The sequence below is a fragment of the Petaurus breviceps genome, unplaced genomic scaffold, assembly GCF_028583685.1.
Source record: "Petaurus breviceps papuanus isolate PSGF00001 unplaced genomic scaffold, PetGlider_PUasm1.0 90897, whole genome shotgun sequence".
Classification (NCBI taxonomy): Eukaryota; Metazoa; Chordata; class Mammalia; order Diprotodontia; family Petauridae; genus Petaurus; species Petaurus breviceps.
This window is the reverse complement of record NW_027187374.1, coordinates 13,866,149-13,881,902: the sequence shown is the minus strand read 5'-3', so window position 1 is coordinate 13,881,902 and position 15,754 is coordinate 13,866,149. Positions and strand designations below refer to the sequence as shown.

General features: G+C 34.3%; 1 protein-coding gene across 1 annotated transcript in view; it reads left to right on the top strand.

The window, feature by feature from the left end:
- Positions 1–15,754, top strand: part of TMPRSS15 (transmembrane serine protease 15) — a 155,189-nt gene that overhangs the window by 95,720 nt on the left and 43,715 nt on the right. The window contains exons 15-17 of the mRNA XM_069074789.1: positions 3,930–4,019; positions 7,964–8,089; positions 11,836–11,976. Of these exons, the coding sequence (XP_068930890.1) occupies positions 3,930–4,019; positions 7,964–8,089; positions 11,836–11,976 (357 nt within the window). The remainder of the gene's footprint in view (positions 1–3,929; positions 4,020–7,963; positions 8,090–11,835; positions 11,977–15,754) is intronic.

Genomic DNA, 15,754 nt, shown 5'->3' with positions numbered 1-15,754 from the left:
GAAACATGGGAGACTTGAGGAGGGATCTTAAAGGTCTGGAAGCACTACTGTGATGAGTAGGAAAGTGAGGTGATTAGGGACATGTAAAAGAATTGCCTTGTTGCCCTCAGAACCTAGTGGAAATTATGTGATATAAAATGGCAGAAGACCCAAATAGCAGTTTCATGATTTAAAGATAATAGCAAACTAGTAAGCTGTGACTTGATTTTATTTTCATATTCTCATTATTAAGAGGACAAATTTTTAAAATGGTAGTAGGGTAACTGAATTGAAATAGATTTAATAAAGTTTATGATTATATCTAATGCATTTGTAGGACTGACCCAGAACAGTTATTTTTAGTTTTCCTAGTAAGACAAAGTAAGACAAAGATGATCTAGGTTTCAGCCTAGGATCAGAAGAATACCAGAACTGGGCCCAAATTTAGACAGACTTAGGGAATAGGTGAATTTAGCTTTTGAAAATCCCCTACCAGAGGCAGATGGCCGAGTAGAAGCAGGACCTCCAGGCGGCTCTGGCTTCCACCTTCCCAAATCCATGTAAAAAGGGACTCTGAACAAACTATGGAGCTGCAGAACCCACAAAATGACACAGGGAAGCTAACCTCCTGCTGAAGACAGCCTGGCAGGAATCTGCAGCATCTCTGGGAGCCAAGCCCAGCTCCACCCCGAGGTTTTAGGCTCAGGGTGGGCCTCACCAGCTGTTTGGCTGGAGGGACTCCAGATCACTAGCAGCTGTGGCCATTTCCAGATTTATCAACACATATATGCTAAGGACAAAGTGAGAGGTCAGTGCAGTCTGGACTTTGGGACCCAGTAGTTGGGAGTGCCTCAGCTTTTGCCCCCAGGGGAGAAGCCGCTGAGGGCTGTCATGTTGCAACTTCAGCTCCTGGCCTGCAGAGTGTAGAGGGATCAAGCCACCAGTCTGAGGGCTGATCACTCTTGCTTTAACCTGCTTAGATCTAGATTGCGGACTAGGGTGGAGGTCTTGGGGTGTGTGATCAGTTGCCAGAGCATATGAAAGCTTCAGAGAGGGCACCTAACTAAAACTTCTGGTAGCTGAGAAAACCCCAGCATTTGGAATGAAGCTTCCCTGTCAGGTGGCAGAATCCTACTGTGGCAAAAAGCCCAGGAGTCAAGTGACTGAGGTGCGACATGACCAGGAAGAGGAAGCAAACCAAGCAGAGCAATCCAACATTAGACTCCTTTTTGGGGGACAAAAAAGGATCAAAGCATGGAACAGGAGGAAGACAATGAAGTCAGAACTCCTGTACCAAAAGCTTCAAAGAAAAGTACGAGCTGGTTACAGGCCATAGAAGACCTTAAGAAGCAGATAAGAGAAGTGGAGGAAAAATTGGGAAGAGAAATGAAAACGATGCAAGAAAATTACGAAATGATAGTCAACAGCCTCACTGAGGAAAATCACACCTTAAAAACATACTAATTCAATTGGCAAAAGAGGCTCAAAAGGGCAATGAAGAGAAGAATGCCTTAAAAAGCCGAATTTGCCAGATGGAAAAAGAATCTCAAAAGCTCAGTGAGGAGAATCATTCCCTCAGATTTAGAATGAAGCAAAGGGAAGCTAGTGACTTTATGAGAAATCGAGATGATGTTAAACAGATCCAAACAAATTAAAGAATAGAAGGAAATTTGAAATATCTCATGGGAAAAACCACTGACCTGGAAAATAGATCCAGGACAGATAATTTAAAAATTATTGGACTACCTGAAAACCATGATCAAAGAAAGAACCTGGAAATCATCCTCCAAGAAATTCTCAAGGAAAATAGCTCTGATGTTTTAGAACCAGAAGGCAAAATAGAGGTTGAAAGAATCCATTGATCACCTGATGAAAAATATCCCAACAAGAAAACTCCTAGGAATATTATAGCCAGGTTCCAGAATTCCCAGATTAAGGAGAGAGTATTACAAGTAGCCAGGAAGAAACAATTTGAATATTGTGGAAACACAATCAGGATAACCCAGAATCTGACAGCTTCTACACTGAGGGATCAAAGGGCCTGGAATATGATATTCTGGAGGGCAGAGGAGCTGGGATTAAAACCAAGAATCACCTACCCAGCAAAACTGAGTATCATCTTTCAGGGGAAAATATGGTCATTCAGTGGAATAGAGTACCTTCAAGCATTCTTAATGAAAAAACCAGAGTTGAATAGAAAATTTGACATCCAGATACAAGAAGCAAGAGAAGCTTAAGAAGGTAAACAGGGAAAAGAAATCATAAGGAACTTATCAAAGTTGAACTATTAACATTCCTACATAGAAAAACGATAATTGTAACTGATGAAACTTTTCTCAGTATGAAAATACTTGAAGGGAATATACATATATGTCTATATATGTATATATACATATATATGTCTGTATTGGAGGGTATATGGGTATATGAATACATATGTGAATGTGTGTATATATGTTTACAGGTATACATAGATAGAGGGCACAGGGCCAAGTTTATAGGAAGGAATGATACTTAAAAGGTGAAATTAAAAGGTGAGAGAGGAATATAATGAGAGGAGTTGGGGAGAGACAGAATGGGGTAAATTATCTCATATAGAAGAGGCAAGGGAAAATAGTTACAATGGAGGGGAAGAATAGGAAGGCAAAAGGGAATGGGTCAACCTTATTCTCTTTGAACTTGGCTTAGGGAGGGAATGACATACACACTAAATAGGGTATCTCACCCTACAGGAGAATTAGGGGGCAAGGGGATAAGAGAGGGAGGATGATGGAAAGGAGGGGGAGGGAAGTTGGAAACACACACTTTTGAAAAGAGATGGGATCAAAGTAGAGAATGGAACAAGTGGGTGGTGGGATAGGAGGGAGAGAAATATAGTCAGTCTTTTACAATATACCTTCTATGGTAATGTTTTGCATTAGCTACACATGTACAACTGATACTGAACTGCTTGTCTTCCCAGTAAGAGTGGGTGACAAGGGAGGAAGGGAATGAATCTGGAATTCAAAGTTTTAAAGTCAAATGTTTAAAATTATATACATATATATATATATATATATATATATATATACTATTGTTAATACTTTCTTCATGTAATTGGGAAATAGGATATACAGGCACTGGGGCATAGAGATCCACCATACCCTACTGGAAAAGTTAAAGGGGGTATGGGAGAAGATATGGGAGAGAGCAGATTGGAGGAGGGAATATCCTTTGGGATTGCTATTTTTGGGGTGGTGGGTAGGGGAAAAACGGGGAGAAAATTTGTAACTCAAAATATGGCAGAAATTAATGATGTAAATCAGAAGTTAATAAAGCATTTGAAAAATGAAAAAAAAAATCCCGTACCTTAGGTGTCCATGATCTATAGGAAAGTTCGCTGATAAAATTCATTCACAGTAAAGTTATAATTTTAAGTTGCTACATCTTTCAGCATAATTTTCATTTTTTTAAAGAATCCCAACAGGAAAGAGTGAAGTTTAGTGTGAACAAATTAATTTCTAATAAGAATAATCTCAGGTGTCAAAAATAAATAAAATTGGGTTGATGGTTGTGGTTTGAGAAGAAATAAGGATACTTTATAGCATCTCTCAAAATGGGCTACAAAAGCAACTACCCATGTTATCTGCAGGTAAGTTTGGCCTTATTTGGAAAGTGTTGTTAATAGTGTCTAATTTAAAGACTCTTGAAGAAAGTATTTAACCTCCAAGTATTATTTCTTTATTAAGAATAAAAACATTCTGAATTCGTTTTACCTAACAATTTAATTTTATTAATTATCCCTTTTTTAAAAAATCCAGATGTAGATACTTCAGAATCTCTTTTGGCTTAGACATTCTTGTGCTTCTTTTGTTATTAAAGTTTGACAGCCCCTTAAAGAGGATCTATTCTATCCGTCATTATCAACCAGCAGCTATTTATTAATATATCTTTAATGTTTGCTCTTTTAGCTGACTGTGGAGGACCTCTGGAACTTTGGGAACCAAATACAACATTTTCTTCTATGAATTATCCAAATAATTACCCCAATCAAGCTTCCTGTGAGTCATGATTTCTTATTATCATCAGAGAATTGTATGTTTTAAAATTGTTATTTCAAATTTTAAAAATCAGTTGTAGACTTAGCAGATGTAGGTTTATCATCAAAGAATCAACATCACAATCAACTAGAAATAATTAAATGTAACTATATATATATACATATATATATATATATATATATATATATATATATATATATTTGTTCAGGGAAAAAGAACAACAGGACAATGAGAAACATTACCAACAACCTTAGAAAGATACCAAATATGCCAAATCTACCTAAAGAAAAGAAATGGACCAAGGTTTGCTATGCAAAAGTCCAGGGTGATGAATATTGTTTGCTATGAAAAATACCTCAGTTAAATGGATCAGAAGATGATTTCTATGTAAAACTTGTAATTGATCATTCATTCAACAAATATTTATTTAGCATTTATTATGCTAAAGGTACTACATAGCACAAGGTACTATGTAGCTATTCTCAGGTGAAGAAAATTTTGCTTTGAAACTAAGGTTCCCAAATTTAAGACCAAAAGCAAAAGGTTTTGGAGCCTTTTGGAAGGAAGGGAATGGAAAAAAGAAAGAGAGAGGAAGAAAGAAGGAAAGGAAGTAAGAGAAGAAAGAAGGAAGGGAGGGAGGGAGGGAGGGAGGGAGGGAGGGAGGAAGGGAGGAAGGAAGGAAGGAAGGAAGGAAGGAAGGAAGGAAGGAAGGAAGGAAGGAAGGAAGGAAGGAAGGAAGGAAGAAAGGAAGGAAGGAAGGAAAGAGAAGGAGAGAGAAAGAAGGCCAAAAAGAGTAGAACACACAAAGGTTGACATAAGAATATATTCAATTCAACTCAGGAAAAGGATGGAACTAGGAAAAGAGGGAGTAGAGAATAAGAAAGAATATAAATTCAGGAATTAATAATAAACAAAGCAAACTCCAGCTACAGAGGTTGGATTATGAAAAGAGGAGGGGGTGATGGAGTTTAAAAGGAAAGAAAAAATTGTAATAACTTGTGATTGGAGTTTGAGATAAGGAGAAGAAGGGCAGGGGAGAGAAAACAGATTGCATTAAGCATAGGTCACTAGCGTGGAGCATAATCTTTTCTCTCACTATCCTCTACTTTGTAAAGAGGAAGACAAATGGTAAAGAGATGAAAAAAGAAATGATAATGGGTAGATGAATAAACATAATAGTCATAATTGTGAATGGAATGAACTCACTTGTAAAATGCAAGAGGGTAACAAATTAAATTAGAAAGTAGAAACAGGCAATATGTTGGTATAGAAATACATTCAACTCAGTCTGCTAGAAACATAAAAATTCAAATATAATTAAAATAACAGACTGTGACAAAATTTATTCTAATTCCACTGAACTAAAAAAGTCAAGGATAACAATCTGGACCTCAGACAAGAGCAAAATAAATATGATGAAAAGAGAAAAATAGGAAAAATAAATTATCCTTAAAGGCACTATATATACTTATATATGCACATAATGGCATATGATCTAAAATCTTAGAGGAAAAGTTGAATGAATTGTAAAGAGAAATGGACCATTAAACTCTCATATGGGGGACCTAATTATATACTCCATTTCAGACCTAGATAAATATAACAAAAATAAAAAAGAAAGAAGTTAAGGACCTAAATAGAATTTTAGAAAGTTTAGATATGGTAGAGTTCTAGTGACAGCTGAAAGGGAATAGAAAGGAGCATACATTTATGTCAGCTCTACATAATACTTTTTTAAAAACTGTAAATATATTGGGGCATACGAACTTTGTAAAAATATAGCAAGACATATTAAATATATCCTTTTTTGACCACAGTAGAATAAAAATTATATTCAGGTAAGGGCATTTGAAGAAAAGGCTTAAATTGTGAAGATTAAATTCCAAAATGTCTAAATTTCAAAGAATTGATTAGTAAAAGAACAAATCATAAATATAAGAGTCAATTTAATCAGAGGAAATAACAATGAGACAACATGTCAATTTTACAAAGGAAGAAGATAGTGAGAGAAAAGACTATGCTCCACACCAGTGACCTATGTTTAATGCAATTTTAGGATAAAACCAAAACAATCTTGATGCCAAAATGTATATTTTTTACACTTTCATAAACAAAAGAGGCAAAAAAATCAGATCAATTAATTGGACATTGAACTAAAAAAAAATCCCAGAAAACCAATAAATTAAAAAGCACAAATTAAACATCAAAATAGAAATTCCAAAAATCACAGAAGAGATGACCAAAATTAAAAGCAAAAGAGGCAATTGAATTAATTAAAGCTAGTCTTTTTAAAAATTAAATACTAATTTATTTTTAAGGAAAAAGTAAATTACCAATATAAATATGACAGAGGAGAATTAATAACAAATGAAGAATAATATAGAAAATTAATATATACTATTTTGCCCAGCTACATGCCAAAAAATTGACAAATTTAATGCAATGGGTTAATTCTTCAAAAACATTAAAAAGCTATGATCAAAATAAAAAGAAATAGAGAATTTATAGGATAAGAAATGAGATAAGCCATATTTTAATTCCCAAAAGAATAACAACCCCAAATCTGATTGATTTACAATCCTGTCAAAAATTTGAAGAAAAATTAATTCCGATATTATATGAAATGTTTGGAAAAACAAGAAAAGAGTAGATTCTGTTGAATTCTTTCCATGATACAAATGTAACATTTATGCCTTAACCCTAGAAAGACAAAACAAGGGAAACTATAGATCAATACCCCTGATTATATATCTATATACTATAGATCAATATTCCTAATTACATAAATGCAAGAATATTAAATAAAATAGTACTAAAGGGGTATAGCACATATTTTAAAATAAATATACACCAGGTTTATGAGTATAACCAGGTTGGACTTATACCAAATATTCAGGATTGTTTCAATATTAGAAAAACTATAAATAAAATACACCATGTTAATAATAAGAAAAATAACCACTACACGACCAAATCAAGATGCAGAAAAGCTTTTGACAAAATCTTACATCCATATCTGTTTAACAAAACAAAACACAATAAAAAAAACCACTGGAAAGCATGGAAACAAATGCATCTTTCCTTAATGTGATAAATAGTATTTATTTAAAACCAAAGGCCAGAATTTTATGATGGAGATAAGATATATGTTTTCAGACATAGCTAGTGCAGTAATTTGTTTTGTTTGACTTTTTGAGCTTGTTATAAGAATGTCTCTCTTTTTTTTTTCAGTTAGAGAGTAGGAGCCTCGGAGGGAGGGGGGAGATAGGAATAAGGTGCTAAGTGCCTGTCCCCCACCCCCACTAAATGATATGAGAACTGAGGAAAAGAATCACATACAAGCAGGTCAGCTTTGAAAGTTATATAATACCACTGACACCACTGACATCTCAGTCACTAAGTTTCAAAACTTGAGAGTCATCTTTGACTCCACATTCTTCCCTGATTACTCACATATAATTTACCATGTCCTGTCACCTCTATATCATCTGTCATATCTATTTCCTGAGAGACAGTGTGATATACTAGAATTAAAGTTGGTTTTGGAGTCTGACATACTTTATAACAAACATCATATGTACTTGCAGTTTCATGTACATTCCTCTCTTTTTCTACAATATATATTGAGAAAGTTATTTTATGTGGTGTTTCTTAAGTTCATAGTAAAAAGAAAAATAGAAGAAAAAAGAATTTTCATATTTAATGTGATAGTTAAATTATAGCAAACTGTTTCAAATTCATTTTATGTTTTTACTGGCAAAAATGTTATTAAGCCATTATGTTACCTATAATCAAAGTTGTTAGGAAGGTAGCTGTCCATGGAATCAAAAGTGACCCTAAAAGAGTTCTGAAATCCTCTGCAAGCAAAGCTACTTCTCTGGGACATGCTAAAAATATTAATTGTACTTCTAAATTAAGTATCATGTTTAATTACTCTATTTTAGGTATCTGGTACTTAAATGCTGAAAAAGGGAAGAACATCCAACTTCATTTTGAAGTATTTGACTTACAAGATATTGAGGATGTGGTTGAAGTCAGAGATGGCAGAGATGACAACTCCTTATTTTTGGGTAAGTGTTATTCATTGAATCATTTTGGCACAGATTTTAGCACAGAATTCAGACCATCCGATTACCTCATGCAGAATATCTCAGATTAAATGCAATTATACTTAAAACCAAAAACACATCATTCCATACAGAATTTTTTTTAGGAAGGTGAAAGATCAGGGAAATGCTGGATCTTATGTGCTATTCATTATGTCCTCCTTTTGGTTATTGTTGCTCACTCATTTGAGTCTGTCTCTTTGTGACCCCGTGGGCAATAGCACACCAGTAAGACAATAGGATGTCCATGGGGGTTTTTTGGCAAAGATACTGAAATGGTTTGCCATTTCCTTCACCAGTAGATTAAGGCAAACAGAGGTTAAGTTACTTGCCCAAGGTCACAGAGCTAGTAATTGTCTGAGACCAGATTTGAGCTCATATCTTCCTGATTCCAGTCTGAGCACTCTATCCACTATGCCTCCCTCCACTTTTCTCTTATGTTTGCAGATATATAATTGAAGAAACTCAGCATATCTCATCATACCTATCATCTATCTTATTTTTTTTCCACTGTATGGATTTAATTGACATATTACTAGTACATCTCCCAGAAAAGATTTTGAATAATGAAAAAAGTTACCAAAAGAGATGGTGTGATTTCCATGTAGTCCTGGAGATATTTAAGAATGGGCAGATGACTGGTACAGATGATATGTCTCCCAAATCTAGATATCCATACCTATCTCCAAGTCACAACTTCAACCATCTGATAGATATCTCCACCAAAAAAGTCATAACTAAAGTTCCCAAACTCAGCTCATGATCTTTCTCGTTGAGGGAACTCTCCACTCCTCTAGACTTCCCAATCTGTCTATTGATTGCACCTCTCTCCTGGTAACTCAAGTTCAAATCCTTAGTCATCTTTGACTCTTTCCTCTCCCTGATCCCCCAAATGCTCTCAGTGGCCAAATCCTATCAATTTCACCTCATTATTTCTTACATCTGATCCCTGAGAGGCAGCATAGTAAAATAGATATAAAGCTGGATTTGAAGTTTGATGACTTGCTTCTGATCCTGGCTCTGCCAACTACTAGCTGTGCCATCTTGGGCAAGTCAGCTCAGCTCACAGTGCCCCAGTTTCTTTATCTTTAAAATGAGGAGATTAGACTAGATGAGATCTTAATGTCCCTTTTACCTAGTTACCTATGATTTTATGTTCCCTTCTCTCTGCTTCACATAGACACTATTCCTAGGTCTTCATCGTCTCTAGTGTGGAGTATTTTTAAAACTTCCTAATTGATGTTCCCACTTCCAATTTCCTCTCATCAATATAAACCTCAACTTGATTCCAAAGTAATTTTCTTAAGACACAGGCTTACTTGAGTATGGCATCCCCCTGCCCTTTTCCATGGCTCCTTATTTATTACTTACAGGACAAAATTCAAACTTCTTAGTCTGACATTTAAGATTCTTCTCAATCTGACTCTAAACTAGCTTTCTGATGAATTTAACATTGCTTCCCATCACAATCCTACAATCTAGTTGCACTGAACTTCCAGTTATTCCCTGAATTCTACATATTTTTCCTGCTTCCATAAATTTACACAGTCTCTTTCCACTCTCCATGACTAGAATTTATTACCTCTTAGTAACACTTTTCAGAATCTTTATCTTCTTTCAAGACTTCTATATAGTTTTTTTTTCTGATCACCTTCCTAAAAATGTTCATTTCTCAAATTTTCTTAGGTACTTTATCTAGATTGAGTTCAATCCAATAAATATTTATTACATGTATTATTCTGTGAAAGACACTAAGATGGGCTAAGTTTTCAAAAACAAAACCAAAAACCATCCCAGAACTCAAGCAGCTTATATTATACTTTCCATTGTCCACAACACTCACCTATATTCCAAATACCATCAACACCTCCCAATACAATATAATCTTTTTGATGACAAGACCTATGTCTCATCAATCTTCGTATCTCAGCACTTTGCACATAGTAGGCACTTAATAAGGATCTAACTGAATTGAATGATTTCTGGAGAAATTTAAAGCTAAAATTGTCATTAAAATCTACAGCTTATAAAGTCATAAGGAATATGATTAGATCGCTTCAGGGGTTCATTGGATCATAGATTTGGTGACAAAGGCACCTTAGAAGCCATCTACCTCAGATTCCTCATTTTGCAGATGAGAAATGCTGAAGTCCAATGTTTCAAGAAAATAAGAGTCTAGTTTCAGCATATAGATGAAAGTCAAATGCTATTTCAGTGCCAAGGTGAGTGGTGTAATGAGTTCTTCCCATTTTCAAGCTCAGCACCACAAGAAGAACCTCCATTTCCATTAGGACACTATTACACTGTTAGTACATTAGTACACTGTTATCCTTTTTATGAGAAAATCCTCTTAAGTGTACTAGCTTCTGTTTTAATTCAGTGGTAGCTGCAAGATACTTTCCACAGCCAGCTGTTCCTAGGAAGAGTAAAATGTGCATGCTTTTGTCCTCCAATTGGTGCTAATTTACAGTTTCCTATCCTGTGTAGTCACAAACTGACATCAAGCTCCACATTGGTAGAAAGACCTAGCACAGGGGCTGCTAGTTGGTACAGAGAATAGAGCACTGGCCCTGGAGTCAGGAGGACCTGAGTTCAAATCCAGCCTCAGACACTTAACACAAAAACTAGCTGTGTGACCTTGGGCAAGTCACTTAACCCCAATTGTCCTCCAAAAAGCAGAAAGAAAGAAGGAAAGGAAGAAAGAAGGAAAGGAAGAAAGGAAGGAAGAAAGAAAGAAAGAAAGAAAGAAAGAAAGAAAGAAAGAAAGAAAGAAAGAAAGAAAGAAAGAAAGAAAGAAAGAAAGAAAGAAAGAAAGGAAGGAAGGAAGGAAGGAAGGAAGGAAGGAAGGAAGAAAGGAAGAAAGAAAGGTAGACCTAGCAGAGTCTTACTAAATGTCAGGCACTGTGGTTAAGCATTTTACAATTATTCTTATTTGCTCCTCACAACAAGCCTGGGAGCTATTGTTATCCCCATTTTACAGATAAGGAAACTGAAGCAAGCAAGTTAAGTGACTTGTCCAGGGTCAAACAGCTAGGAAGTATATGAGGCCACATTTGAACTCAGATCTTCCTGACTCCAAGCCCAGTGCTCTATCCACTGCAAACCTAGACCTTTTGGCAAATAGCATAGACTTGACTAACCCTGGAAAAATTTATCTCCTTGAGGCTTATTAAAAAGTGTCCAGAATGTCGCCACATAAAACTGTATGTATACATATGTGTACATATTTCTTTTCCAGAGATGACTGTTGTAGGAGAGTGAAGGAATCTCGCCCTTTGGCTGAATCAGGAATTTTTTTTTCTTAAATTGCAGGATAAAGCAAGTGTTTTTAGGAATCCTAAAAGAGATTTCTTAACAGTGGTACTCACCAATAGATATTGAGGCCAAAAACAGCCTCTACTTTGACCTTAATCATTCATCCTAATACATTAAGATAGGTTAAGTGGTTTGCCTAAAGCCATGCAGCTGATAAGTGAGATTTTAAACCACTGGTTCAAATCATTTGTTTTTTTCACCATATTATACTCTCCCATAAAACCAATAAAAGTTGATCTTCTAAAAGATCAGAGAATTAATTTGCCCATTTACTTAAATGGACCAGCTTCTTTGTAGTTGTTAGAGTTGCACAGACATAGTACCAAATAGGTATTATAGTTTCTTCAAACTATATTGAATACATTTACCAAGACTTTACTTTTCCTTGGGAACAGCTGCATACACAGGATTAGGCCCTGTAAAGGACATATACTCAACTTCCAACCAGATGACTGTGTTCTTCATCACTGACAAAACAGTAAACAGAAGAGGGTTTTTAGCTAACTTCACTACTGGATATCACTTAGGAATGTCAGGTAAGTATACTTGTGATACATTAAATATATTTTGTACTAAAGGTTTTTAAATTTTTGAATTTGAAATAGGATTAAATTAAATACTAGTTTAAATGTTACAATATATCACAAAGATTATATGTAATGATCAAGTGGGATTTATACCAGGAATGCAGGGATGGTTTAACATAAGGAAAACTGTTAACATAATTGATTACATCAATAAAAAATTGTTTTAACATGATTATATCAACAGATGCAGAAAAAGCTTTTGGTAAAGTTCCACATAACTTCTATTAAAAATACTTGAAAGTATTAATATAAATGGATTTTTCCTTAAATTGATAAAAAAAATTACCTAAAACTATAAACAGGCATTATTTGTAATGGAGAAAACTAGAAGCCTTCCCAGTATCACATCAGACAATATGATAATATATTTGAAAAATCCCAACTAAAAAGTTAGTTGAAAATTCATAGTTTTAGCAAAGTAGCAAGATATAAAGTAAATCCACATAGAACATCAATATTCCCACATGTCACAAACAAAATCCTGCAAGAAGGGAGAGTAAAAGATATCCCATTGAAAATAATTCTAGGCAGTATAAAATACCTAGGAGTACACCTGCCAGAACAAACCCAGGAACTATAAGCTTTTTAATACAAATAAAATCAGATTTAAATAATTGAAGATGTAGTCATTGTTTCTGGGCTGGCAGAGTCAATATAGTAAAAATGACAATTTTATCTAAACTAATTTATATATTCAATGCCATCCCAATTACATTACCAAAATTATTTTACTGAATTAGGGGAAAATGACAAAATTCATTTGAAGAATAAAAGGAAAAAATGAAAAACTACATATAGAAAAGAGGTTTAGCAGTACTAGATCTTTTCTTTTCTTTTCTTTTTTGCCTTTTGGAGGGCATTTGGGATTAAGTAACTTGCCCACGGTTACACAGCTAGTATTTTTGTGTTAAGTGTCTGATGCCATAACCAAGCTCGGGTCCTCCCAACTCTGGGGCCGGCGCTTTACTCACTGTACCATCTAGCTGCCCCAAGTATTAGTTTTTAACCTGTATTACAATGCATTAATTATCAAAATCATCTGGTACTGGCTAAGAAACAGAAAGATAGATCAATGGAATAGAGTAGACATACAATTTGTGGCAGCAAATAAATATAATAACCTTGTATTTGACAAGTGTCAAACTTATGATTTTAGGATAAGAATTCATTATTTGGTAAAAATTATTTGGAAAATGGTGTGGCAAAAGCTGGGCATAGACCAATACTTACACCATTTACCAAAATAAGGTCAAAAGTGGATACATGACTTAGATATAGAGATTTAAGAAAATTAGAAGAACATGGAACATACTACTTATCAGACTTATAGATAGACAAAATTTATGAGTAAACAAGAGATGGAAAGCAAAGTTAGGTATAATTTTGATTACATTAATTTAAAATTGTTTTGTACAAATAAAACAAATGTAGCTAAGATCAGAAAGAAAGAAGAAAATTGGGGAGAATAATTTTATAGACAGTTTATCAGATAAAGATTTCATAGCAAAATATATAAAGAACTTTGTCAAATCTATAAGAAAAGGAGTCATTCTCCAAATGATAAATGGTCAAAGGACATAAACAAGTAGCATTCTTATGAAGAAATCAAAATAATTTATAGTCATATAAAAATGCTCTAAATCATTATTGATCAGAGAAATGCAAATTATAACAACCTTGACATATCAATTTATAACTACCAGATTGGCTAAAATTATTAAAGGGGAAAGTGACAAATATTGGAGGGGATGTGGAAAAGTGGGGACACTAATTCATTGTTTGTAGAATTGTGAACTGATCCAACCATTTTGCAGAGCAATCTGAAATTATGCCCAAAGAGCTACTAAACTACCTATGTCCTTTGACCCAGCAATACCAATTTCCGAAGATGATTAGGCAAAAAGGAAAAGAACCTATATATACTAAAATGTTTATAGCAGCCCTCTATGGTGACAAAGAACTGGAAATTGCAGGGATGCCATTGGAAAATGGCAGAACAAGTTGTGGTATATGATTGTGATGGGATACTACTGTGCTATAAGAAATAAACTCAGTAATCTTAGAAAAACATGGAAAGACTTGCATGAAATAATGAAGAACAAAATGTGCAAAGGCCAAGAGAATATGGTATACAATAATAGCAATATTGTTTTAGGAATGACTTTGAGTGAATAAGTTATTTTGACTTTTACAAATACCCAAATTAACAATAAAGGACATAGGAAGAAAGACACTATCTGTAACCAGAGAAAGAACTAATAAATAAAAGTACGTGTGTGTGTGTGTGTGTGTGTGTGTGTGTGTGTGTGTGTACCTATTTGTGTCTAATGGTAGCCATTTCTGGGGCGGGGGGGGAGAGGAGAAAAAAAAGAAATTTACACTGTAATTTTGTTATCTATTTGAAAGCAATAGCAATTGTCCATAGTAAATTTGCAGTTTCACATACAATCATCTTTTTTATTGTACTATGTTATGGAATGCTGTTTTATTCCATAAATATATATTAATGTAATAAAAAGAAAGGCAAAATTGTTTTAATTGAAAAAAGAAATCAAAATAAAAAAAGATACTAAGTTCCATCTTATCCTATTTAAAAGGATTTTTTTTCCTCCAAACTCCTTTCAACCTTTATCCCCCAGTATGTAGCAATGATCCCCAATCTTTTTCATTGATCAATATACCTTTCACTTCCTTGAAATTGAAAGTTCATGATGAGGTCAAAAGAAGAGTAATAATGATAACTAGCATTTATATAGTGTTTTAAAGTTTGCAAAACACTTTATAATATCTCATTTGATATTCACAACACTACGAGGTAAGTACTATCATTGTCCTCATTTTATAGATGAGGAAACTGAGTCAGACACAGTTTTATAACTCTTTGGAAAAAATTCCAAATTGCTCTCCAAAATGGTTGTATCAGTTCACAGTTCTACCAACAGTGTATTAATGTCCCAATTTTTCCCCATCACCTCCAATATTTTTCATTTCTTCCTTTTATTGTTTTAGTCAATCAGGTTAGATATGAGATGATATCTCAAAGTTTTTTTGAATTTTCACTTCTCTAATCAATAATGATTTAGAGCATTATATTTATTTTATAATGGACATTGCTACATGTATTATAGTCTCTAGTATTTTTAAATTCAAATTTTCCTGTTATGTTTATTGAACAAATGTATATCATTCCCTAAATCAGGAAAAAATTCACCTGTATTAACTCTTTCACATGAATTTGCTATCAGTTTAACAAGCTCAATAAGCCAAAACAAATTAGAAATAGATTTTATTACACTCAGTGTGTGGCATACCTGACTAGCAGTTGTTGGGAATGTGTCATTCATAATTTGGCAAGCATTATTTATATATCTTGTGAAACAACGAAAAGAAAGATGGCTATTTATTTATTAAAATGAAGATGGCAGTACAAAGAAAAATTGTATACTTGTTTTAAAAAGAATACCATTTGCTGCAGGAGATGGATAAGAGAGCTATCTTTTTAATAAAACTAGCTTCACCAAGTCCAAGGAAACTACCCATTAGGTCACACAAGGGAAGAAGATATTCTTAAGACTGCTTCCACCTGTAGCAACTAAGTCTTTTTGTACAGTTATGAGTAGAAAGGAGACACTGAAGAACACCTACTGCCACATCTGGTTTTGCAGTTTATGACGGGACAAAGAGAGAGAAAGAGAGAGAGAGAGAGAGAGAGAGAGAGAGAGAGAGA